At 44.1% G+C, this 24356-nt stretch overlaps 2 protein-coding genes across 5 annotated transcripts in view; one reads left to right on the forward strand and one right to left on the reverse strand.

The window, feature by feature from the left end:
- LOC135505763 (frizzled-3-like) overlaps positions 1–19494 on the reverse strand; it is a 26269-nt gene extending 6775 nt beyond the window's left edge. Inside the window, exons 1-6 of one of the 3 annotated variants that reach the window (XM_064924870.1) lie at positions 19376–19494; positions 17893–18433; positions 6267–6463; positions 5524–5986; positions 5024–5323; positions 4384–4635 (exon numbers count right to left, since the gene is read on the reverse strand). In XM_064924870.1, the coding sequence (XP_064780942.1) occupies positions 4384–4635; positions 5024–5323; positions 5524–5986; positions 6267–6463; positions 17893–18198 (1518 nt within the window). In that variant the 5' untranslated portion in view covers positions 18199–18433; positions 19376–19494. Of the gene's footprint in view, positions 1–4383; positions 4636–5023; positions 5324–5523; positions 5987–6266; positions 6464–17892; positions 18512–19375 lie in introns of all 3 variants that reach the window. The other 2 variants (XM_064924869.1, XM_064924868.1) reach the window with 2 other exon arrangements.
- On the forward strand, positions 17940–23550 carry fbxo16 (F-box protein 16). 2 transcript variants are annotated; one of them, XM_064924873.1, is made up of 8 exons: positions 17940–18241; positions 20394–20643; positions 20722–20757; positions 21157–21363; positions 21460–21624; positions 21696–21958; positions 22264–22357; positions 22902–23550. In XM_064924873.1, exons 2-8 carry the CDS (start codon positions 20428–20430, stop codon positions 23151–23153), a joined length of 1233 nt encoding a protein of 410 aa, XP_064780945.1. In that variant the 5' UTR covers positions 17940–18241; positions 20394–20427; the 3' UTR covers positions 23154–23550. The 2 variants fall into 2 exon arrangements, with proteins under 2 accessions (XP_064780945.1, XP_064780944.1); XM_064924872.1 differs by lacking the exon at positions 17940–18241 and adding an exon at positions 20083–20160.
- Positions 23551–24356: the final 806 nt, after the last annotated feature.

The raw sequence follows: 24356 nt of genomic DNA on the forward strand, positions 1-24356 counted from the left end.
TAGTTGATTGTAGTTTCTAGAAATTGTTACAGTAGCTGTATAATCTGATATTACATCCTATGGACAGGTGTATGGTGGAGTGGTTAGAGTAGATGTAATGTAGTGTAGTGCTTAAGAAAGGGGGTACATGGTATACCTGGTAAGACAGGGGATATGGTGTATTGGTTAGAGTATGGATCTCACCTTGTGCTGTGGTGGTCATGAAGTTATGTCAGCCGGTTATTGTCATGCAAAAGAAAATGAGTTGGCCTACTGTATTTTATCTGGCTATGCTCTATGCCATAGGCTGTAGGCTTGTTAATTTAGCGGACAAAATATGGTTATAAGTCCCATAGCATTATTTGATATAATATAATGTTATTGTAAGAAGTATATCATTTAACTTAGTTGAGTTATTAGAATGGAGTGCTTATATGAAGTGGCTATGTTGAGCGTAAAGTGATCATTTGAAACAGGTCCTATACGCTATATATTGGAATTACTTAGCAATTTTAGTTGTGAATGATACAAACCATAGAATTTCTCAGAAATCAAAACATATATGGGTTGCACGATGCGACTATATGATAAAAAAAGAAGAAGCTTGCGCTCTGTCTTCGCCTCAGGCTACACAGCTATTCTCTCATCACGTGATCATATTTTCACCCATCAGACTATTCTCAATTTAATCTTGTCTTTACTAATATGTCAAACGAGTTTCCATTTAGAATGGCCCATTATCAAATGGGCACGAAAAGGGGCAGTGGAAAAAAGACATATTCCGTAGGCTATGCACTCGAATAGCGAATGGAGGCTGCGCGCTTTCCTGCGGGGTTTCCAATGTTGCCGGATAGGCTACTTTTGTTTTATATTGGAACTGTGCTTAATATGAACAGCTGAGAAATAAATATAAGACCATTTATTTCACTATACACGTCAACCACTGTTTGAGGAGCACGCTCTCGCTGTGCGACAGGTGATATTCCGCCCAAACTCTGTATGCCATGGGTTCTCCAAACCTGTTCCTGCAGATACCCAGCGCTTAATTTCGGAAACAAACTTAAATCTGTACGGGAACATCGATAGTAACATCTTTTCGCAACTAAACATATTTCACTAAACTATTGACAAACCGTCTCTGCGCACGTGAGAAAAAAATTAAGGAGAAAGAGACGAGAAAAGGGAAATGCAGAGTGGTGAGATTTTCTGTAGCTAAAGGTAATGTAAACCTATTAATTATGAAAATATAACCAAATCCCCATTACTAGGCTATTCAAAATCATATACAAATTCTCTATAATTGTAAGCTAACTGTAAGCCGCCCTGCACAATCAATGAACCAACAGTATCTCCTAGGGCTATACATTCTCTTCCAGACTCGTGGATAGACATTTTGGAGTGTAGCATAAGGTAATCCAGTCCATCCAGTATGCAACATAATAAAGTCCACACGATTACTCAAATGCGTTTAATTGTGGAGTATAAACTAGACCAATTATGTACCAAAGACATCTTAAATCAGTTCTGTTTTATGTTTTTCTGCCATGCATAGTATGTGGTAGGCTGTGTATTGTATAACAGCACGAGTATCATTTTGATTCAAGGAATTTTATCGGGCTTTGGCCTCATAAATTTATGCATAAACGAATACTGTGCATTCGAAAGAATTCAGACCCTAGACTATTTCCAAATGTTGTTACGTTACAGCCTTATTCTATAAATATATGTAATTGTTTTTTTCCCTCACCAAACTACACACAATACCCCACAATGACAAAGAAAAATGTTTTTTAGAATTGTTTGAATTTTTATTTATTTTTTATATCTGAAATATCACATTTACATAAGTATTCAGACCCTTTACTCAGTACTTTCTTGAAGCACCTTTGGCAGTGATTACAGCCTTAAGTCTTCTTGGGTACGACCCTACAAGTTTGGCACACCTGTATTTGGGGAGTTTCTCACATTCTTCTCTGCAGATCTTCTCAAGCTCTGTCAGGTTGGATGTGGAGGATTGCTGCACAGCTATTTTCAGGTCTCTCCAGAGATGTTAGATCTGGTTCAAGTCCTGGCTCTGGCTAGGCCACTCAAGGACATTAAGAGACTTGTTCCTTACCCAGTCTTGCGTTGTCTTGCCTGTGTGCTTAGGGTTGTTGCCCTGTTGGAAGGTGAACCTTCACCCCAGTCGGAGGTCCTGAGCGCTCTGAAGCAGGTTTTCATCAAGGATCTCTCGGCACTTTGCTATGTTCATCTTTGCCTCAATCCTGACTAGTCTCCCAGTCCCTGCCGCTGAAAAACATCCCCACAGCATGATGCAGCCACCACCATGCTTCACCATAGGGATGGTGCCAGGTTTCCTCCAGATGTGACGCTTGGCATTCAGGCCAAAGTGTTCAATCTTGGTTTCATCAGACCAGAGAATCTTGTTTCTCATAGTCTGAGAGTCTTTAGGTGCCTTTTGGCAAACTCCAAGCGGGCTGTCATACGCCTTTTACTGAGGAGTGGCTTTCGTCTGGCCACTCTACCATCAGGGATGAGTTGGACCGTAGAGTGAAGGAGAAGCAGCCAGAAAGTGCTCAGCATATGTGGGAACTCCTTCAAGACAGTTGGAAAAGCATTCCTCAAAGACACGGTGGTTGGAACCAAAAATCTCAAATTAAGGACCCATCAGACCAAAGGACAGCTTTCTACCAATCTAATGTCCATTGCTCATGTTTCTTGGCCCATGCAAGTCTCTTCTTATTATTGGTGTTCTTTAGTAGTGGTTTCTTTGCAGCAATTCAACCATGAAGGCCTGATTCACTCAGTCTCCTCTGAACAGTTGATGTTGAGATGTATCTGTTACTTGTGAAGCATTTATTTGACCTGCAATCTGAGGCTGGTAACTAATGAATTTATCCTCTCCAGCAGAGGTAACTCTCAGTCTTCCGTTCCTGTGGCGGTCCTCGTGAGAGCCAGTTTCATCGCATGATGTTTTTTAGCGAATGCACTTGAGGAAACTTTCAGAGTTCTTGAAATTTTCCAGATTGACTGACCTTCATGTTAAAGTATTGATGGACTGTTGTTTCTCTTTGCTTATTTGAGCTGTTCTTGCCATAAAATGGACTTGGTCTTTTACCAAATAGGGTTATCTTCACCCCTACCTTCTCACAACACAACTTGATTGGCTCAAACACATTAAGGAAAGAAATTCCACAAATTAACTTTTATCAAGGCACACCTGTTAATTGAAATTCCAGGTGACTACCTCATGAAGCTGAATGAGAGAATGCCAAGAGTGTGCAAAGCTGTCATCAAGGCAAATGGTGGCTACTTTGAAGGATCTCAAATATAAAATATATTTAGATTTGTTTAACACTTTTGTTTTCTGCTACATGATTCCATATGTGTTATTTCATAGTTTGGATGTCTTCACTATTATTCTACAATATATAACATCTTAAAAAATAAAAAAAAATGTGTGTCCAAATTTTGACTGGTAGTGTATGTAAATAAGGATTTTTTAATTTTATTTTTTGTATACATTTACAAAAATTTCTGAAACACTGTTTTCGTTTCGTCAATATGGGGTATTGTGTGTATATGGAGGAGGATTTATTTTGATTTAAATGTGGAAAAAGTCAAGGCGTCTGAATTCTTTCCGAAGGCACTGTATGCACATGGATGTTTTGAATCAATCATCCCCTTAGAAAGCGCTGTCCATTTCATTGTGTTAGGCTTTGAGACAACATCCACAACAGCCATGTTTCCACCTGCTGTTGAACTTCTTTCTTCAAATTGATCAATCACAGTGAGTTGAGTTTTAAAAGCACGATGCTGTTTTGATGATAAGTGCTCGATGTGATTTTCAATTGCATTTGCATTGCTGTAAGGGTGGTTAGAGGGACAATAGAGCCTTGAGTACCAGGTCATTAGTGATCTAATGGTCATTAGGGTACTACCAATGCATGTCCTGAGTGCATAAGAGGAGAATACCGTGATTCAACGGTCACATGGAATTCTACTGCGGTCATGACTCATGACTGCCAGCATGGCGGTAATACGGTCACTGCAGCAGCCCCAATCTGACCTGGTATGGACGGGGGATGTGGTGTACTGGTTAGAGTATGGATCTCATCTGGTATGGACAGGGTATATGGTGTACTGGTTAGAGTATGGATCTCACCTGGCATGGACAGGGGATGTGGTGTACTGGTTAGAGTATGGATCTCACCTGGTATGGACAGGGATGTGGTGTACTGGTTAGAGTATGGATCTCACCTGGTATGGACAGGGGATGTGGTGTACTGGTTAGAGTATGGATCTCACCTGGTATGGACAGGGCATGTGGTGTACTGGTTAGAGTATGGATCTCATCTGGTATGGACAGGGGATGTGGTGTACTGGTTAGAGTATGGATCTCACCTGGTATGGACAGGGGATGTGGTACTCCCTGCAGCGCTCCTGTACCCAGGTAGTCTCCCAGACAGTCCTATAGCTGTTCTCATACAGGTAGCAGGCTATGACCGTCAGCAGAGGGACCAGGTAGAGCACAGAGAACACCCCGATGCGGATCATAAACTTCACCAGCTTGTCTTGGTTCTCCTTCTCCAGAGGGATCTCCATACGGACGCGGTTCAACGCCAGGATGCCCGCTAGCAGCAACGCCACCCCCACCTAGAATCAGACAGAGTTGATTTGGAAGGATTAGACAAAAGATGATGACATAAGAAGACCAGGAAATGAACACGGTATATTGGTTGGATAGCTAACAATTTCAATAATTTCCTTCAGTTCCATTCAGATCCACTTTCTTATGACTTTTGAGATGTGTATGACCGTGGTATAATCAAAGGAGAAAGCACAAACAGTGTCAACACGTTTACTGAACTTTGTGCATGTGCACACGTAAACTTTGCACACACATACCCACAAAGGACATCCTACAGACTTTGCTGAATCACCTAGGTTGCATCCCAAATGCCACCCTATTCCCTATATAGGGAATATGCTACCATTTGTTACACACGCCTTATCCCACTGTGACTCATTCCAGCCCTCTCACCAGTACATCCAGGCCCAGCGGAACCAGCAGGAACCATCTCAGCGCTGTGCGGTCATACAGCCCCACAAAACACACCCCGCTGACATTATCCCCTTCGATCTTGTTCATGGCCAGCAGAGTGACAGTCAGACAGCCGGGCAGGCCCCAGGCACAGGCATGGAAGAGCAAGGCCTTCTTCTCGATGGCCTCGCTGCCCCACTTAGGCACGGCAGCCAGGAACCAGGTGATGGTGAGGATGACCCACCACACACTGCCAGCCATGGTGAAGAAGTAGAGCACCATGAACAGCAGAGTGCACACCTGGAGCGGAGAAGGAGAAGAGAACAAGGTTTAAAAAAGACTGAAGACATTGAAAATCCAAGAACATTGAAAATATCGTACCAACAAAATAAATATTATATATTAGCCCTGAATGTCACAGAGAAAATGGTAAATCAAACAATCAATTAGTTCATTAAACAATCAGTTATCAATCAATCACTGCGCGGCCGATGGATCACCTTGTTATGGGAGCCCTGGGTGACGGTGGACGCCCGGAAGCGCCCGGGGCTCGCCGCGTTGCACGCTACCCGGTCCTCCAATAGGAAGCCCAGGAAGAAGACCAGGGACACCATCATGTAACACACGGCATAGAAGATGATCGGCCGCTCCGGGTAGCGAAACCTGGACACGTCGATGAGGAAGGTGAGGAAGGTGAAGAGGGTTGCCGAGAGACATACGATAGACACCACGCCGATGAAGTAGCGGGCGAAGACCAGCTCGTCCCGCTGGAAGTACATGTTGAGGCAGGGGGGCGAGCAGTCCCTCACACCCAGGAAGGTGTAGCCCAGGTCGGGGTCGATCTTGAGCTCGCGGGGGCACCAGAAGCCATAGTCGCGCTGGACGGAGATGGGCGACTCTGTGGAGTCTGACCTGGACAGCAGATCTACAGGACGGGGGTATGGCTCGTCACAGTCTGGGAACCTGGGGGACGGAGAGGAAACAGCTTATGTGAGACACATTATATTTAAACTACAGAAAGACACAAAGGTAGTATTTTACAATACTGTTTCCACAGTTTTGACCTTGCTAGGAAATCACGTGTTACCATTGTGCAATCACCATTTTGCCATTCTTATTGATGCTATGGTACAGAATGACCAGGTATTTCCTGATAAGTTAATGGTAAAAGGAATGATACCAAAAAATACATATGTGCCCCATGTGTGTAAAAGTGTACCCGACAGTACAGTAGACTACTAACCTGTTACAATCCATCTCTTCTGGCCAGGTGACGCCGAACATGTCCATGAGTTTGTAACAGTCTCCCTTGGCTCTCAGGCACAGCCGTCGGCAGGGCAGTGTCATGCGTCCGTACTCTGTACACACTGGAGTGTAGAGGGCACACAGGAACATCCTGAGTTCTGACGAACACTGCAGGTTCACCATGGGGTGGAAGGGCTGCGGAGGGGAGAGGAAAACACAAGACTGTCAGGAGGTGTATAGTCAACAGCGGAGTATGAGAGGGCGGGGGGTTATGGAGTGTGTCTGTGTTTCACACACATCATACGTCTTCTGTCATATACAATCATACACACGGAGACACTCGCACACACCGCATGTCAAGCACACTGTGCATCTACCACAGAACCTGTCAAACACTCCACCCCTCAGCATTAAAGAGACACACACACACAGACAACAGAACAGTCTTCTAAAGCAGGACATTATTCATGTGATGCCAAAATGAGAGCACAAAACAGACAGTATCATCTTGTCTGACATAGTTTGGAGCCGACTCAAAAACACAACTCCGTCCCCTATCCTCATAATCCTCCTCCCCCTTTCTCCCACCAACCTGGCAATAAGACAGAGGGAGGAGAAGGAAGGAGGGAGGGAGAGAGGAGGAGTAGGACAACCCCCCCCCTCGTCAGATACCCGGCACAGGCAGGGGCTCTGGAGAGTCCTTTGTGTTTGGGGGAGGGCAACGCTGTTTCACACACACGCACACGCACGCACACGCACACGCACACACACACACACACACACACACACACACACACACACACACACACACACACACACACACTTCCCTCTCTGCCAATATGCATTCAGGGAGAGAACGGTAGCTAGCTAGCAGCTGTGAGGCATGGCTTTAGTATGCAAATCCTCAGGGGGAGTGAAGAAAGGGTCCCCACCGGCCCCTAGCCCCACCCAGGGCCAAGCTAGACGCATCCTGCTCCTGCTGGGGCCAGCCTTTATGACTGTGACAGGGAGTGGGGGAGGGGGACAAGACAGGGACCCAAGCAGCCAAAATGGGAAGATGATCTAAATGGAATGTCATTAATAGGGAGTAATAGGGGAACAGAACAGGGGTTTTATTCAGTGGATATGTATTAAATAAACACTATATATACAAAAGTATGTGAACAACCACTTCAAATTAGTGGATTCGGCTATTTCAGCCACACCCGTTGCTGACATCATAGGGTGCCACCTTTCCAACAAGTCAGTTCATCAAATGTCTGCCCTGCTAGAGCTGTCAGTGCTGTCAATGTGAAGTGGAAACGTCTTGGGGCAACAACGGCTCAGCCGCAAAGTGGTAAGCCACACAAGAATGGGATGCGCATAAAAATCATCTGTCCTCGGTTGGAAACCGCACACTGCTCTTGATAGTATCACTGATCTTTAATAAGCTGTGTGGCTTACTTTTTCCTTCATCTTGTTCAACTGTTACCATGAACCTGCAAAAAAGATTGCTCAGATGTGCAAGTGCCTTTTGAATTTTGAAGTACAAAACTGAAAGTTAGACACAAACAAAACTTAAAAATGGGAAGTATAGAAATAGCGCGCATAGAATGAATGAAACTAACATTTCTATAACAACTATAACTAACTATGTGAATTTGGTCAACCAAAAAGTTACATATTGTATATTAACTTAACCTATATTAAGTCTCCAAGACAGAGGAATACACAGCAGCACTATTATATTCAATACCACATACACCCCCTCCCTCCCTCCCCCCTCACACACACACACACACACACACACACACACACACACACACACACACACACACACACACACACACACACACACACACACACACACACACACACACTATGACTAGGATAGGAGGCGCAGCTACCTTTTCATCCATCATCACCATAGCTTAGACTACACATTACACCATTCATTCATCGTAATTCTAACATAGAAATGTAGGCAGAATTCCACGTCTGACACCAGTGTTCAGTCTGTGTCTCCCAGACGCCTGCCTGTATTTAAAGGGATTAGGACGGCTGTTAGGCTTGCCGATTCCCACACAAAGAATCTACATCACATCCACATCCAGACAGCTTTTGTAAATGCTTTGTACATATCAAACACAATATTTCTGCCTTCAGATTTTCATTTGACCATAACATAAAGAAGGTGACGTTGATGTGCGGTTTTATTAGACAGTTCAGTGACAGTTGGAACATAGGGCTCAGGCAGACGTCTGAGATGACTGACATCCTCTGGACAAAATATTGAATGCAGTAGAAAATATATATATATATATATCCACACATACAGTATTTGAGTTTATAGATGTACAGGAAAGCACAGCAGAGCAAATGCCACGCGTCCTCATCATCACCAGTGGAATTATTTTGTATTTTGTGTAGGTTTTACTGTGTTTGGTGACTTACTACTGCTTTTTTCTTGTTTATGTGTATTTTAGTAGATTGGTTCACTTCCACACCTGTCAAAAACAGTCAAAGCAATCAGTTCTGAATAAATGGACCACCTGCAGACACAAGGCCCAAAACAGTCTCGCTTGAGGCGATGGTAAGATGGGAAGAAACACAGAATGAAATAGAGTGTATTATAGGATCTCTATGGGGAAGAACTTCCTTCACAGCAACCAATCGGTAAATCCCTGTTACCCCAACCCTCGAGCATTCCTTTTCATTAAACCAAGATCTTATGACACACCTGGCACCATCTTCCTAATCAAATCTTTGAGATCAAACAAGCAAGCAAACACATCCACGTTGATCTGATCTGTATAGAATCAAACAGGGTGGCACTCTTCCCTAGCCTTCGCCAGCCTCCAGTCCGGTGACATGCATTACCTCATCAGAGCCCTGTTGTGGTGCATTACATGGTGTATTACACAGACAGACAGGACAGGGATGATTTAACTTCAAGTGGATATGCATCTGGGGTTTGCCTTTCTTCTGCTCTCTGTCTCCGCACTTCCAAGGCAGATGTGTGCTCTAGTACGAGATGAATGTATGGTACAGCATGTGTGCGTGCGTGTTAGAGGGTTAAATATTTTCCCGGTATTTTACAGATGTTCCATCCCGAGAATGAATCACGTTTCTCCCGGGTAACCCGGTATTTCACGCCAAAACCGGAAGTGTCGTTCAAAAGCATTATAATTCATATAAATAGGTTTATGTCTGGATTTGATTAGAACTTTGATAAAAACCAAATTAAAGTCTGATGCTACCTGAGCCTGATGAACCATCCATGAAATACATTTTATGAGACCTATATTAAAAACATTTTATGAGCCCTAGCACAAAAAAGCACGCATGTGCCGTTATCCAATACATATATGATATAGGCTACTGCACATTTAGCACAACAGAAAAACAGAAAAGCCCATAGATGTAGCTAGGTATATGTTCTCTTGGTGAAATAAATGAAACTAGCTCCACTAGGCTAATATTTCTCAGTGTGGACTGCATTACTGTACTATGTTGTATTATATGTACTGGAATGATGTGTTCAAACCATGATAAAGCAGGGAGAGAACATGCGATTCTGGTGCCGCACATGCGGCCTACAATGTTACAAGTATAGGCTACCAAATTTGACTTTAATTTTGAAATATAATAGGGCCTATTTGTATAATTAGTAGGCTGTCACATATACCTTTCATAATATTTCCCCTAATGTTATTAACCTCCCTCCTCTTTCTCTCTCTATTGTTGCTTTATTCATTCCTCGCTTCCAAAAGTGAAATGAAATACGTTTTGTTGTCCTTATCTGTAGAAATTGAATGACATCCTTCAATAATATAGGACCATAATTAGATGCAGAAGGCTTCTCTTCATGAAGACTGAAGTGTTATGGGTCTGAATAAATAACTTCTGTAGCCTACCGCCATCGAGCGTTCGCTCTTCTTTCAAACTACCGGTGAGTTCTATTGGGCTGCTGTATTTCACATTCAGCAAACAAAGCACTTTCGTCCCTCTTCGTATAGTCTATTGGTAGAAGAAATGCAAACAAAAATTTGGTCTAGCTTTTCTTGCATGGGACTCCAAGAGCTAAGGAGCATTTTTTTTAAAGGAGAGAGGCCAGCAGATTACGTGCGTATTGCGCAAGAGACAGAGGCTATAAGTTAGAAGCTTACTATGCATAACCCATCATTAATTAGCTGAATATAAGACTAATACTGCATTGAATGTATTACCTGAAGGAGGTGGGCTACAACATCTGTACATAGGGCTATATGTCAATCTAGAACAGGATTATCTATTTTGGATGCAATTTGAATGGAGTTGATGGAGAGAGAGAAAGACTGTGAGAGAGTGTGTGCACACTGATTTAAAGCAACGGTATTCGAGTTAAAACTCTGCAGCTGCAATATAAAAACAATTATTTTTACAATTAAAAAAGGTCACCCCCGAAAGCCAGATGGCGATGGGTAAATTAGACGCACATTCACTCTTTATATTACTGACTCTGCAGCAAATGCAGGCCTACCTGTGACAAAAATAAAAGTTACCAAGATGAGATGATAGGTCTACATGCATTGTGAGCTGTGCTCCATACTGAGATGGGCTGTCTGTCCCCACCCTGAGCGTTGATGATTCATCATGCAGAGGCCGTAGAGAAGACAGATTTAGACTTCTCAAATCATTTAACAGTTCCATTTCACGCCATGCTGTTCATATACATAATGTATTATAATTTACTGGTTTCTCGCACTTATTTATCCTGGGAAAAGGGAGTGTTTTTTGGTGGTAAATCCCAGTAACCGGTTCCGCCATTCAACCCTAGTGTGTGTGTGTGTGTCTATCTTTATCCACATGGCAGCCCAAACAAATGTAAGACGTCTTGTCTTGTGTGCTCTGGAACAGAACAGTGGATTATGGTAACTTAGTCACATTAGAAACAGCTGTTGTGTGTCTGCCAGAGGTTGTGTGTGTGTGTGTGTGTGTGTGTGTGTGTGGTGTGTGTGTGTGTGTGTGTGTGTGTGTGTGTGTGTGTGTGTGTGTGTGTGTGTGTGTGTGTGTGTGTGTGTGTGTGTGTGTGTGTGTGGGTGTGGGTGTGTGTGGGTGTGCGTGAGTGCGTACGCACAGCGGAGATTGGTCTGCTTTTGCCCCCGAGCCCCCTCACTCCACTGTTACTATGTAAGTGGCTCAAGCGTGTAATACATACAATTCTGTCAAATGCTGTTCTAGCCCTGAGGATAAGTATGATAATGCAATTTCAACTCGCTGTAATGTGATTATGTATTTATGGGGGTAGTTAAGAGATTTTGGATCTCCAAAAAAGTGGTCAAATTATATGAAGCCATCTGGAAAAGGCTGCCCTCAAAAATACATCAATTAAAAAACAAATTGCTACTTTGAGGATTGTGTGTGTGTGATATTTGTCTTATATCTATTTCATGACCGGTCCGGTAAAGCTTATTTTTGACTCAAATTAAATCACTGATAAGAGAATTAATGACAGATCAATCAACAACATACTGCATCTACACAGGCAACTGATCTGAGTGATATACTACTATTAAATATCTGGAATAAGTCTCACAATTTACTGTATTTATCTTCTATTCCCATCTATCCCTCCATCAATCCACTCCCGCGTTCTCCTCTTTCCCTCTCTGCTCCTTCCTTCCTTTCCCCCTCTCTGCTCAATTCTCTGCATTTCTACCCTGACTGCCATGGCAACGGCTGATGCACCAACAGACGGAGGGACTACTTTAAGGATGGGGCCGTGGTGTGTTCAGCAGGGGTCAGAGGGCGGCGAGCGGGGACCACCTCCTGAGAGCCACAGAAAGCTTGCCCCTTTGTTAACGACACAATTGGGACCCGTTTCCCAGGCAACCGTGCAGTGTACCTCGCATGGGGGAAGGGGAGGGAGCGAAGGACAAAAGACTGAGATATGGCAGAGGAGAGAAAGGGAGAGAAGGATGGGCCACCTCCTCCTTCAGCTAGCCGGCCGTGTTATTCACATTACTGTTTATTAACCACACACACCAGTTGTTGTTGAGAAAGAGAGAGAGAAAGACAAAGACAAAGAGGGAGAGAGAGAGAGAGAGAGACAGAAAGAGAGAAAGAAAGAGAGATTCCATTCAGTCCGGAGCTTATAAACAGCATGTTTGACATTAAATAAAACAGAGGTCTATTGTGGGTTTGGGTCAGAGTGAGCTGGGTTTATCAGACCATAACATGTATCGTACATCCTTCGCTAGCTACTAGCCATGTGTTATCTGCATACTGTGCACGTGTGTCTGACGGTCATCAGAGACCACAGTCAGCCTTTTATATGAATTTACAGCGGACGGATGGAGTTTCTGTTTTATATACCACAGAAACCTTATCTGTAGAGGTTACACATGTCAAACACTGACAAAAGGCATAAAATGGGGGAATGATTCATTATAATAATTAAACTATTATTTGTTCATTATTGTTTCATAAATATTACATTTATTCAGCCACACTGTACCAATAGATTCAATAATCTATTGGTAAAAGGCAAGACCTCGCTTTGTGCACGGGGGCATTGTCATGCGGAAACAAGAAAGGGCCTTCCCCAAACTGTTGCCACAAAGTTGGAAACACAAAATCGCCTAGAATGTCATTGTAAGCTGTAGCTTTTAGATTTACGTTCACTGGAACTATGGGGCCTAGACCGAACCCTGAAAAACAGCCCCAGACCATTATTCCTATTCCACCAAACTTTACAGTTGGCACTATGCATTGGGGCAGGTAGCGTTTTCCCGGCATCCGCCCAACCCAGATTCATCCATCGGATTTCCACTGCTCCAAGAGTCCAATGGCAGCGAACTTTACACCACTCCAACCAATGCTTGGCATTGCAAATGTTGACCTTAGGCTTGTGTGCGGCTGCTTGGCCATGAAAACCCATTACATGAAGCCCCCGACCTACAGTTCTTGGGCTGACGCTGCTTCCAGAGGCAGTTCGGAACGCGATAGTGAGTGTTGCAACTGAGAACAGACGTTTTTTACGCTCTATGCGCTTCAGCACTCTGTGATCCCTCTCTGTGAGCTTGTGTGGCCTACCACTTCATGGCTGAGCCGTTGTTGCTCCTAGACGTATCCACTTCACAATAACAGCACTTACAGCTCTAGCAGGGCAAACATTTGATGAACTGACTTGTTGGAAAGGTGGTATCCTATGACGGAGCCACATTGAAAGACACTGAGCTCTCCAGTAGGGCCATTCTACTGTCAATGTTTGTCTATGGAGATTGGATGGCTGTGTGCTCGATTGTATGCACCTGTCAACAACAGGTGTGGCTGAAATAGCTGAATCCGCTAATTTGAAGAGGTGTCCACATACTTATGTATATATAGTCTATCTATCTATCTCCTTTCTCTTTCTACCCATGCCAGTCAGATCTATGGAGTGATACTAGTCCCATCAGAAATTGAATCTGAAATGAGTATTCATATGAGTATTCAATTCATATGAAATTTCTGGTGGCACTAATATCACTCCATACAGATGTACCACCGAAGCTCCATCTCTTAGCAAGCATAGAAGATGGCACAGAAATAGCAGATTCCCAATCTTCAGGAAGCTGTCCAACTTCAGCAGTGGAGTTATACTAAGGTCAGTCACAGCCACAACAATCCCCAACGACTGACTGGGAGCTTATTTTGAGAGGTGTAATTTGTGCACCAAATGGTCAGCTACCACAGAGCCAAAAAACAGAAACCAAAAACACTATACTGGAGGATGATTAAATGAGGGTTGGGGTTTGGGGGATGTAGATACTGAGTGTTTATTTTACTCTAGAGGCAAGGGCTAGCCAGATATGCTACAAATGTCCCAGCCCCAACCTCACTTAGAAGGAAAAGACATGAAGATCTTTAAAAGGCACACCACTTCTGAGGGTTTTCTCTACAGACAGGGATGAAAGGAAGCCATTGGTTCTCGTCCAAGTCACAATTTCTCCACGCTACAAGCCATTCATCATCATTATCATGGCTATTGGGTGGACCTAATTCCCTTTCAAATCAACTGTCAATCCTCATTTGGCTTTTTCTCTTCTTAAAGGCTCTGGTATTCTCCCATGGACCGGTCGGCCATGCCAAGGCTAGTATAAAGAGACAACATGGACATAGAGATAGAGAGGCGTTTTGGAGCCTCAGTCTTCCTCATCTATTGGGATTCATGTGTTTTCCAAACATCAAACTAGCTTTTGAATGCGCTAACAGAGACATGCTGGTGAAAGCATGTCTAATCAAACTGAACTGTTGTCTCTAACCAAAAGCCTTAGTTTAGTGCACATTCAAACTAAACAAGTATAAAAAAAAAACCTGGGCTAAAAAAATAACAGTGAATGTATCATTCACCTGGTTTATAAGGCAAGCTAACACTACTAACTGGTTCACATCTAGGGTAGTTTTTGTGTATTTATTTTACAGCCAAATAATAATAACTGCTTTGGGTTATGAACAACAACTGATTAAACCCCTACAACTGAGGTCGGGATCTCAGGAATACTTTGGGAATACTACAGGGAATGGCATGGGAATGTGATGGGATATTTAAAAGGGATAAGCTGGGTTCACTTAGTGCAGATGGGATGTAGTGCCTCTCTCTATCTCCCGAGGCCAGGGCACATTCAGAGCAGAGTTTACTTACATAACTCCCACATATCCCTTGCTCTCTCGCTCACTATCTCTTCCTCTCTCTCTCTCTCTCTCTCTCTCTCTCTCTCCCTCTCTGCCTCCTCCATCTCAGTCCCCTAATAGTAGAATAGGAACAAGTGGGCGGACAGGGCTCAGCATTCAGTATCATCCCCTCCATTGCCCCTCTGAGTGGGCAAAGCAGGGCATAGAGAGGTGGGTAGTGGTGGAGAGTGGGTTTGGGTGGCATGGAGCATTGGGTGGATGGATCAGATGGATGGATGGGGGGGATGGAAAGGCAAGGAAGCAACCTGCTAAGTACTGGATAGATGAATCTACATAGATAGATATACATGCCACTAGATTCACCTAACGAGGCAATGCAGCTGCTCTCTGATTGAGTTCAAATGCCAACAATCAAGCTTGTAAAGAGGATCACTCAACAGTCAAAAGCAAGGACACATTCATGCATTATAGCCGCCAGCTCTGTGTGTGCGTACAGGGCATTAGGAAAGTATTCAGACCACTTCACATTTTCCACATTTTGTTACGTTACAGCCTTATTCTAAAAAATATATTTTATTTTTTAATCGCTCATCAATCTTCACACAATACCCCGTAATGACAAAGCAAAAAACAGGTTTTTAGAAATGTCTGCAAATGTACAGCCTCGAGCCTTCTTGGGTATGACGCGACAAGCTTGGCACACCTGTAGTGAGCAAGACAAAGGAGATGATCATGGACAAAAGGAAAAGGAGGAAGAAACACGCCCCCATTCCCATCGACGGGGAGGTAGTGGAGCGGGTCGAGAGTTTCAAGTTCCTTGGTGTTCACATCTCCAAAAAACTATCATGGTCCAAACACACCAAGACAGTTGTGAAGAGGGATCAACAACACCTTTTCCCCCTCAGGAGACTGAAAAGATTTGGCATTCTTCTTCGTAGATCCTCTCAAGTTCTGTCAGGTTGGATGGGGAGCGTCGCTGCACAGCTATTTTCCGGTCTCTCCAGAGATGTGCGATCGGGTTCAAGTCCGGGCTCTGGCTGGACCACTCAAGGACATTCAGAGACTTGTCACTAAGCCACTCCTGCTTTGTCTTGGCTGTGTGCTTAAGGTCGTTGTCCTGTTGGAAGGTGAACCTTCGCCCCAGTCTGAGGTCCTGAGTGCTCTGGAGCAGGTTTTCATTAAGGATCTCCATTCATCTTTGCTCCATTCATCTTTCCCTTGATCCTGACTAGTCTCCCAGTACCTGCGGCTGAAAAACATCCCCACAGCATTATGCTGCCTTCACTGTACCTGGCACCATCAATCTTGGTTTCAAACTTGATTTCATCAGACCAGAGAATCTTGTTTCTCGTGGTCTGAGAGTCTTTATTTGGCAAACTCCAACTGGGGTGTCATGTGCCTTTTACTGAGGAGTGGCTTCCATCTGGCCACTCTACCATAAATGCCTGATTGGTGGAGTGTTGCAGAGATGGTTGTCCTTCTGGAAGGATCTCCCATCTCTACATCTCTGGAGCTCTGTCAGAGTGACCATCGGGTTCTTGGTCACCTCCCTACCAAGGCCCTTCTCCCCCGATTGCTCAGTTTGTCCGGGCAGCCAGCTCTAGGAGGAGTCTTGGTGGTTCCAAACTTCTTCCATTTAAGAATGATGGAGGCCACTGTGTTCTTGGGGACCTTCAATGCTGAAGATTTTTTTTTTTTTACCTTTCTCCAGATCTGTGCACAATCCTGTCTCAGAGCTCTAAGGACAATTCCTTTGACCTCATGGCCTGGTTTCTCTCTGACATACAATGTCAACTGTAGGACCTTCTATAGACAGCTGTGTGCCTTTCCAAATAATGTCCAATCAATTGAATTTACCACAGGTGGACTCCAATCAAGCTGTAGAAACATCTCATTTACATTTACATTTAAGTCATTTAGCAGACGCTCTTATCCAGAGCGACTCATCTCAAGGATGATCAATGGAAACAGGATGCACCTGAGCTCAATTTCGAGTCTCATATCAAAGGGTCTGAATACTTACGTTTTCACCTTGTCATTATGGGGTATTGTTGTAAATTGATGAAGATTTTTTTTAAATCCATTTTAGAATGAGGCTGTAACGTAACAAAATGTGGAACAAGGGAAGGGGTCTGAATAATTTCCGAATGCACTGTATGTGTGAGTGTGTTACAGCTCCATAGATACCGGAATTAGAACAATAAACATTGGTAAATAATGCACTGTACAGGCAGCTTAATCCGGCAGCGGCTGGAATCCAACATTGTAGTATCATGAACAGGACTGTTAATTCACTTCACTTCAGCAGAGTGGATCTAGATCCTAGCCAAATGTTAAGCCCACCAAGCAAAGCCTGTTACATAAAATGGGTTTTTATAGTCTTTAAAGCAGAAATGACTTTGAAATCGTCTCTAGTTGCTGTTGGCTTGTCTGTCACAGCAGAAACAGCAGTTTGCTGCAGCAGATTAGACCACCACACAATTCATTTCACAGAGTCATTTAATAATTGATGGTTTTAAAAATGGCCCCAAAAGAAATGTTAAAAGTTAATTTATCACATAATGTTTTTGTAATATATTCTCAGTCCCCTGGGCTAGAGGAGCCGACTAAAAGTAGGCTACCACTTTGATATTATCAACATTACCGGTTATGCCATTATCCATGGTAGCACTGTCTGCTACTGTTACGATGTCCATGGGGCAGACAGACCATAGAGTCTGGCACAGATAAGGACAGTACAGTTGCAGCATGTGTCTCTTCATCCAGACACATTATATATATTTTGTTCACCTTTATTTAACTGGGCAAGTCAGTTAAGAACAAATTCGTATTTACAATGACGGCCTACCCCGGTCAAACCTGCACAACGCTTGGCCAATTGTGCGCCGCGCTATGGGACTCACAATCACGGCCGGATGTGATACAGCCTGGAAACGAGAGAAAGAGAGAAAGCAAGAGAGAGAGCAAGACTTGAAGTCAGTGTTTACCTCCATGGCGAGCGCGGCGGTCTGCTGGTCGTAGTGGTTGAGGAGATTGGGCATGAAGGTGGAGTTATAGGGCAGGCCCTGACACATGCGCAGGGTGATAGGTTCACAGGTGAACATGCTGTGGCTCCCAGCAGCAGACTCCATGGGGATGGCTTCTACCACCACTGCTGGAGCCATCAGCATGGACACACACAGCACCCACAGGAGCCCCATGGTCCCCGCAGGCAGGGGCAAGGACAGGGGCAATGACAGGGGTAAGGAGGGACCCAGGCTGGACACAGGGACAGTCCGAATGATCACCCTCATTCACAAAGGTTGGCGCAAGAGAGAGAGCTCACGCGTGGTACAGGTAATTGACAGTCAGGGGAGAGACTGGTCCTGTTCCTGGTCTCAGAGAGTGACAGTCTGTGTGCGTGGGTATAATCCAAGATGGACGCCATGGCTGAGGCTGGCTGTTTCCATCTCACTCTTGAGTCATAGGAGCTCCATCACCTGAGCATGAGTCCTGGCGTTGGGTGTTGGACCACTTCTCACCAGGTCACTGTGCTTATACACAGAATATGAACAATGATTAGGATCAGAGAGTGGATCCCTGCAATAAGTGTAGATGTCAAGGGATCTGGGGGGAGAATAGAGAGGGGAGATAATAAATGTTTACAAAATGTAAACAATTGCAAATGTGACTACAATTAATGATGCATCTTAACACAATATTTTAAGAGGCACATTATGAGAAATTATGCTTTATAATCTATTCATGGGGATTATAATCTGGTATGTGGGTGGATGAATTTGAATTAGTGCACCAATTATATTTATGTAGTAGCTTAACGGCACCATAATAGTAAAGTTATAGCAATTTGCATTATATATTGTCTCTAAATACGCACACACCCTGTTGCAAGATAATTATTCGCCAGAACCTATTTTCCACAGCATCCATTACCACTAACAGACCATGCACTTTCAAATATGACACGTAAAACAACCCCGAAACATTTCAAACATTATGTGACATTTCACAATTGAATATACTGGTAGTGGCTTGCACTGTAGGCAAATGACTGTGCATAATAGCATTTACTGGCGTCTTCGGCAGGATTGTTGCGCATTACATGCTTAGAACCATGTTACAAAACTACCGGTAAATAGACACAACAGTGATGACATGAAACTATAGTAGTATATATATGTCAAAGGCAGCTGGTCACTCCTCCGACAGCGCCTAATGGATAAACACATTTTATCCGACAAAAATAAACATTTTATGAAGCAGAACAAAAGATGACGGTTGGGCTACTTCATCTCAACTGATACTGACCGTATGGTGACTAGTCGACCTAAACTGAATCTCTCCAGGCGTATCCCGATGATTTAACGTTACTACGATCCAGCCGTGTTGCCAATACATGTGTCCGCAATTCTGTAACAGAAAATATCTAGGGGAGTGCCAGAAATACATCATAAAATAAGACGATTTTACCTTTCTGTCGGGAAGATTAATTCACGTGTAGGGGTCTTCGCCGCTCCTCGAGGCCGTAACAATGAGTGAATAGCCCACTCCTCTCCTGCTCCCTCTCTCCCTCCTCCTCGCCCAGCAGGTTTTACAACCGATGTCCTCGAAGAGCGAGAGCGCGCATTAAACACAGACGCGCAGCCAACTGAACTCAAATGCTTGCCTTTTCAGTTTTGAAATGACAAAATTATTTGTTTGAATGAGGTTCACACGTGTGCGCACTGAAGCCTACATCTACAAGGAATAAAATACAAATGGAAAGACGTGAGAAAAATGTGGAGAATATAGGCTAAGAAGTCATCAAACTCCCTGAATGGCAACATGTGTTGCAAACTAGACAAAATCCGTATCGTGTGTGCAACATGCTCTGCGTGATTTGCAACATTGTGAACGGTGACATTGTACCCACTGAAACCACATGCATGCCGCACCTTGTGTGTGCGGATTGCATTTCGGTGGCAACAGCGCCACCCTTGTGTGTCAAGCGGTGTTTGCGTCGCTCATGTTGTTGCTCTTGACTACGCAAAGAGGCGACGGTGACAACGTTGGGTGGAGAAGGAGAGGGGGAGGTGCACCCCACAGTACACCCATTACTATGGAAACAGGTAAACTGTACGAGCGCTTGAAGAACAAAGTGACATGTACTGGTAATCCTATGGACAAGATACGAATACATAACACTGAGGATTCGTGATTGGGATGATAACTAATGCTTGCTTGCTTCATGCATCATAGGCCGGAGGAGATTGATGGTAGGACTTTTCCACTAGTCTAGTGGACCATCCACATCTGTAATATAGGGAAAGCAGAGCTAGTAATAGTACAGGTATCTTATGTAGGTTTTATGTGACTGTTCATTGACTGACGAGGACTGCTTGGGCTACTCTGATTTAATGAGTGAATGACGCAAATAACTACACATGCGATAGCCCTAACCAATGAAGATTCCCTTCAGGTGATGCAGTCTTCTTCTCCCTCCACACAGATCTGACTTGTTGCAGATTTGTAGCAGCTGAAAGATGTCCTTTGCACCGATGACCTCACTAACCTCGGCCAAGATGACCTCACTAACCTCGGCCAAGATGACCTCACTAACCTCGGCCAAGATGACCTCACTAACCACGGCCAAGAGGACCTCACTAACCTCGGCCAAGATGACCTCACTAACCTCGGCCAAGATGCAGACGAAAATGAGTGCCTGGACACCTCTTAACCACCAGCTGTCTAATAACAATGTAAAGGTGACTCTAATCTTTATAATAATCCAGTTTTAATGTAATCTTCTACTTAGATTAAACATCTCTCTTATTTAGGTGTTTGAAGAGCGAAGAAACCTGCTGGGAAAATGGGTAAGTGGGCCTCTAAAAATTGGAAGGTTATAAATTGATAAAATATTAACCATGGAGAATAGGTTAGAATAGGTTACAGCAATGCAGCCAGAACCACATAAGCAATCCTTTTACAGCCTTCAATTCTACTTTATTTACCCCCATCTGAAGAAGGTGCTTGTTTGGGGGTGGCAGGTTGCCTAGTGATTAGAGCATTGGGCCAGTAACCAAAAGGTTGCTGGATCAAATCCCCAAGCTGACAAGACTAAAAAATCTGTCATTCTGTCCCTGAACAAGGCAGTTAACCCACTCAATGTAAATGCGAATTTGTTCTTAACTGACTTGCCTCATTAAATTAAAAAATAAATTACAGTATACATCACTTAAGATCAGCTGATGCCATCCCTGTGTGTCTGTTAGTTTGACAAGTGGAGTGACGGCCAGAGGAAGGCGGTTCTACAGGACTTTTTCTCGCGGTGTTCAGTGGGCCAGCTGCGTTTCCTCCGTCAGAACCTGACCAAGAGGGTTCCAGAAGAGAACCTAGACTTCACCTCTGTCCTGCCCAGAGTTCTCTCTCTCTATGTCTTCTCTTTCCTCGACCCCAGGAGTCTTTGCAGGTGTGCACAGGTAGGTACAGTAGGTAGGGAGGCACCACATTACAACACTTAAATGTGTGACATGTCCTGGCCCATTTTAGCGGTACCTGTGAACCTGTGTTGGCAGGTGAGTTGGCACTGGAAGGGTATAGTTGAGTTGGACCAGCAATGGATGCCCAAGTGTCTTAAACTGGGCTGGTGCATCAACTTTGCTCCCACACCATTTGAACATGGGGTCTGGAAGAGACACTACATAGAGACCGTACTGGAGCTCCACATCGGCAAACCTAAGGTGAGTGACTGGAGGCCTGGACAGTGCATTAAACTACCTGCACGGAACAGACACCATTTCTGTGTGTTCAGACTCTATCACAGCAGGAGTTCATTGTCCCCGAGGTGACGTCCATAAACAGTGTGACGTTTGACCAATCAGAGAGCTTCCTCAGAGAGGTGCGATCCGCACGTCCCGTCCAGCAAGAGAGGAGCGGTGGCGGCACCACAAGGTGGTCAGGGGGGTCCCAGCTGAAGGGGCTACCCCCGTGGAGGGGTGCAGACAGACACCCCACTGACACCGTGCGATTCAATTATCTGGAAAATCTGGACCCCATAGAGCACGCCCACCAAGCGTAAGACCACTTCCTCTAGTATGTAGTTAGTATGTGTGTGTGTGTGTGTGTGTGTGTGTGTGTGTGTGTGTGTGTGTGTGTGTGTGTATGTGAGTAGTAAAAAGTACATCAGTCTTGAAATACAAAGCATTTACCAAACCAATGCATTCCTTCCTAAATGAAAGCACAATCAACTCTTATTTGCCCCTGAGGCAAATATAAATAAAGTATAATATTGAATTGAACAATCAGACATCGGTTAAATCAGCCTATGAATTCCAATGTAACTTTACCTGGTGTTCCAGTGACAATGGTCTGTTTTCCAGAAAAGTGAAGAGCAGAGGGGTCTTCAACACATACAATGAAAATAAGAAAGAGTTGTCTGCATTCAATTATAAACTGCGCAAGGCAAAGTCATTGGTAAGCACCTCTCATCAGAATATGACCAGTCTGAAGACCCTATCTTGGATAGGCCAAGGGAATGCTTAGAATTCCCAGGAGACACACACCAAGAGACATAATGCATATTGAACAGACTTCACATGGAAATTCATGTAAATGCATTACTCAGGGGGACTCTCTGTGTGTGTGTGTGTGTGTGTGTGTGTGTGTGTGTGTGTGTGTGTGTGTGTGTGTGTGTGTGTGTGTGTGTGTGTGTGTGTGAGAGAGAGAGTGAGGACAAAAACGCTGTTGCTGCTTCAGGGGAGGAGGAGAGAGAACACTGTCATTGAACATTCTAAGTGTTTCCGTTTACAGAAATACCACACATTTTATCAGACGAAATACCAGACGTTTTATCAGCCGAAATACCAAACTAAAAGAGAAATTGTTACAGAATATAATAAGAGGACTTAACATATTGTGTCATCTTGCAATTTAGACACAGATTGGGACAATACGGACAGTATAACATGTAGGCATGCATCAAAATATACATAGTTTGCATCTGTTCTTCTCCTCTTAGATGTTCCTGTCCTTGGACCTGACTCCAGGTTCGGGTTCTGGAGCAGGACAGCAGAAGCAGAACCGGTTCCGCCCCCAATGGGCCACACAGAGCCTAGATTACCCTGTCACCAAGGCAACAGCCAAGAGCCTGTCGCGGTCGAGCCAATGGAACGCTGGGATACGACCTGGTCCTGTGAGGCCAGCGGTGCCCAGGCTCAGTCAGGAAGGACTGAGGGCATCAATGAGGACAAACAGGAGTACTCCTAGTTAGAAACATCTTTCCCTCCCTCCCTTCTTTCCTCCTTTTCTTCTTTCCTAATTTCCTTAAATCTGTCCATCGCACAGGACACACAGGACCACGCCAGACAATAGATGACCAATCCTTTCAATGTACATTCTTGGTTGAACTAACAGAATGAGCTCTCCATCAAAAAGGAAACTTGTGTCCAAGGAAATACGTGACATTACATTCTTATTCAATGAATGCTTTCTTTCACCGCGTGAATGTTCTGTATCATGTATGATGTATAATTGACTTACATGGTTTGAGGTTTCAGCAGCACCACTGTGGATCAGTCGAGTGAACTTTATCGCCACCCTGTGGAACACGTTAGTACTGTAGCGTGGAACAGAACGCAGCAGCGGTGCTCAACTGGAGTCTGACCAATGTTCCCTCTGTTTTTTTTTGGGGGGGGGGGGGGCATATGAGCATATTTTTGGTCTTGTGAGCAGTAACTTCAAGATTGTGAGAAATGTATGCAACTTCCGGCGCGCGTTTATAGTGAGCACTGAGGCTGTACACATACACTTTTAGAAAATGGGCCAAATAGGTGACTGTAAATTGCCTTGGGTTGTATGATGCAAGAAACCCCTTTACAAATTAAAATGAATTATTACCATACAGAGAATTAGACAATGTACGCTACCCCTCTGCCTATTGGCTTATTTGCATATTCAAGCCTGTCTCAAAATACAACTCTTGCTCCTTTAATTAAGACAAGCTTTTTACCGGACTGACTTTTCAAAGACATGTTGAAATGTAGCCGTTTTGTGCTCTTGTAGGAAGCTGGAACTCCCCATTGCTGACCTATACTTATCTAGAACTGAGCGAACAACGCGCTAACTAGCAAAGAATATCAAGAAATGTGCACACGGGCGGCTCAGATCTGAAAAGCGTATTCACTCTACTCCATGCGCTCTGGCTACAACAAAATCAGACCCAATCTTGTAAAATTAGGTTTGTTGCATTGAAAAGGGGCTATATCTATATAGAATCACAGAAAAAACGTTGATCTATATATTGCAAACTAATTGGGCGAACTCAGTGAAGTTCAATCTCATGCATTTCTACTGCGCAGCAGTCCTGGAGGAAATGCGCAGTTTTGTTCCTTCGAAACTGTGCGCGCATTTCCTCCAGGACTGCTGCGCAGAAGAAATGCGTGAGATGGAACTTCACTGAGTTCGCCCAATTAGT

This window comes from Oncorhynchus masou, chromosome 19 (assembly GCF_036934945.1).
Source record: "Oncorhynchus masou masou isolate Uvic2021 chromosome 19, UVic_Omas_1.1, whole genome shotgun sequence".
NCBI lineage: Eukaryota > Metazoa > Chordata > Actinopteri > Salmoniformes > Salmonidae > Oncorhynchus > Oncorhynchus masou.

Bases quoted from the DNA above. Each gene is read 5' to 3' on its own strand.
- fbxo16 (XM_064924873.1), top strand. From the start codon at position 20,428: ATGTCCTTTGCACCGATGACCTCACTAACCTCGGCCAAGATGACCTCA. The intron at 21,625-21,695 runs GTGAGTGACTGG...CTGTGTGTTCAG, and splicing joins TCCACATCGGCAAACCTAAG to ACTCTATCACAGCAGGAGTT. The intron at 21,959-22,263 runs GTAAGACCACTT...TCTGTTTTCCAG, and splicing joins ATAGAGCACGCCCACCAAGC to AAAAGTGAAGAGCAGAGGGG.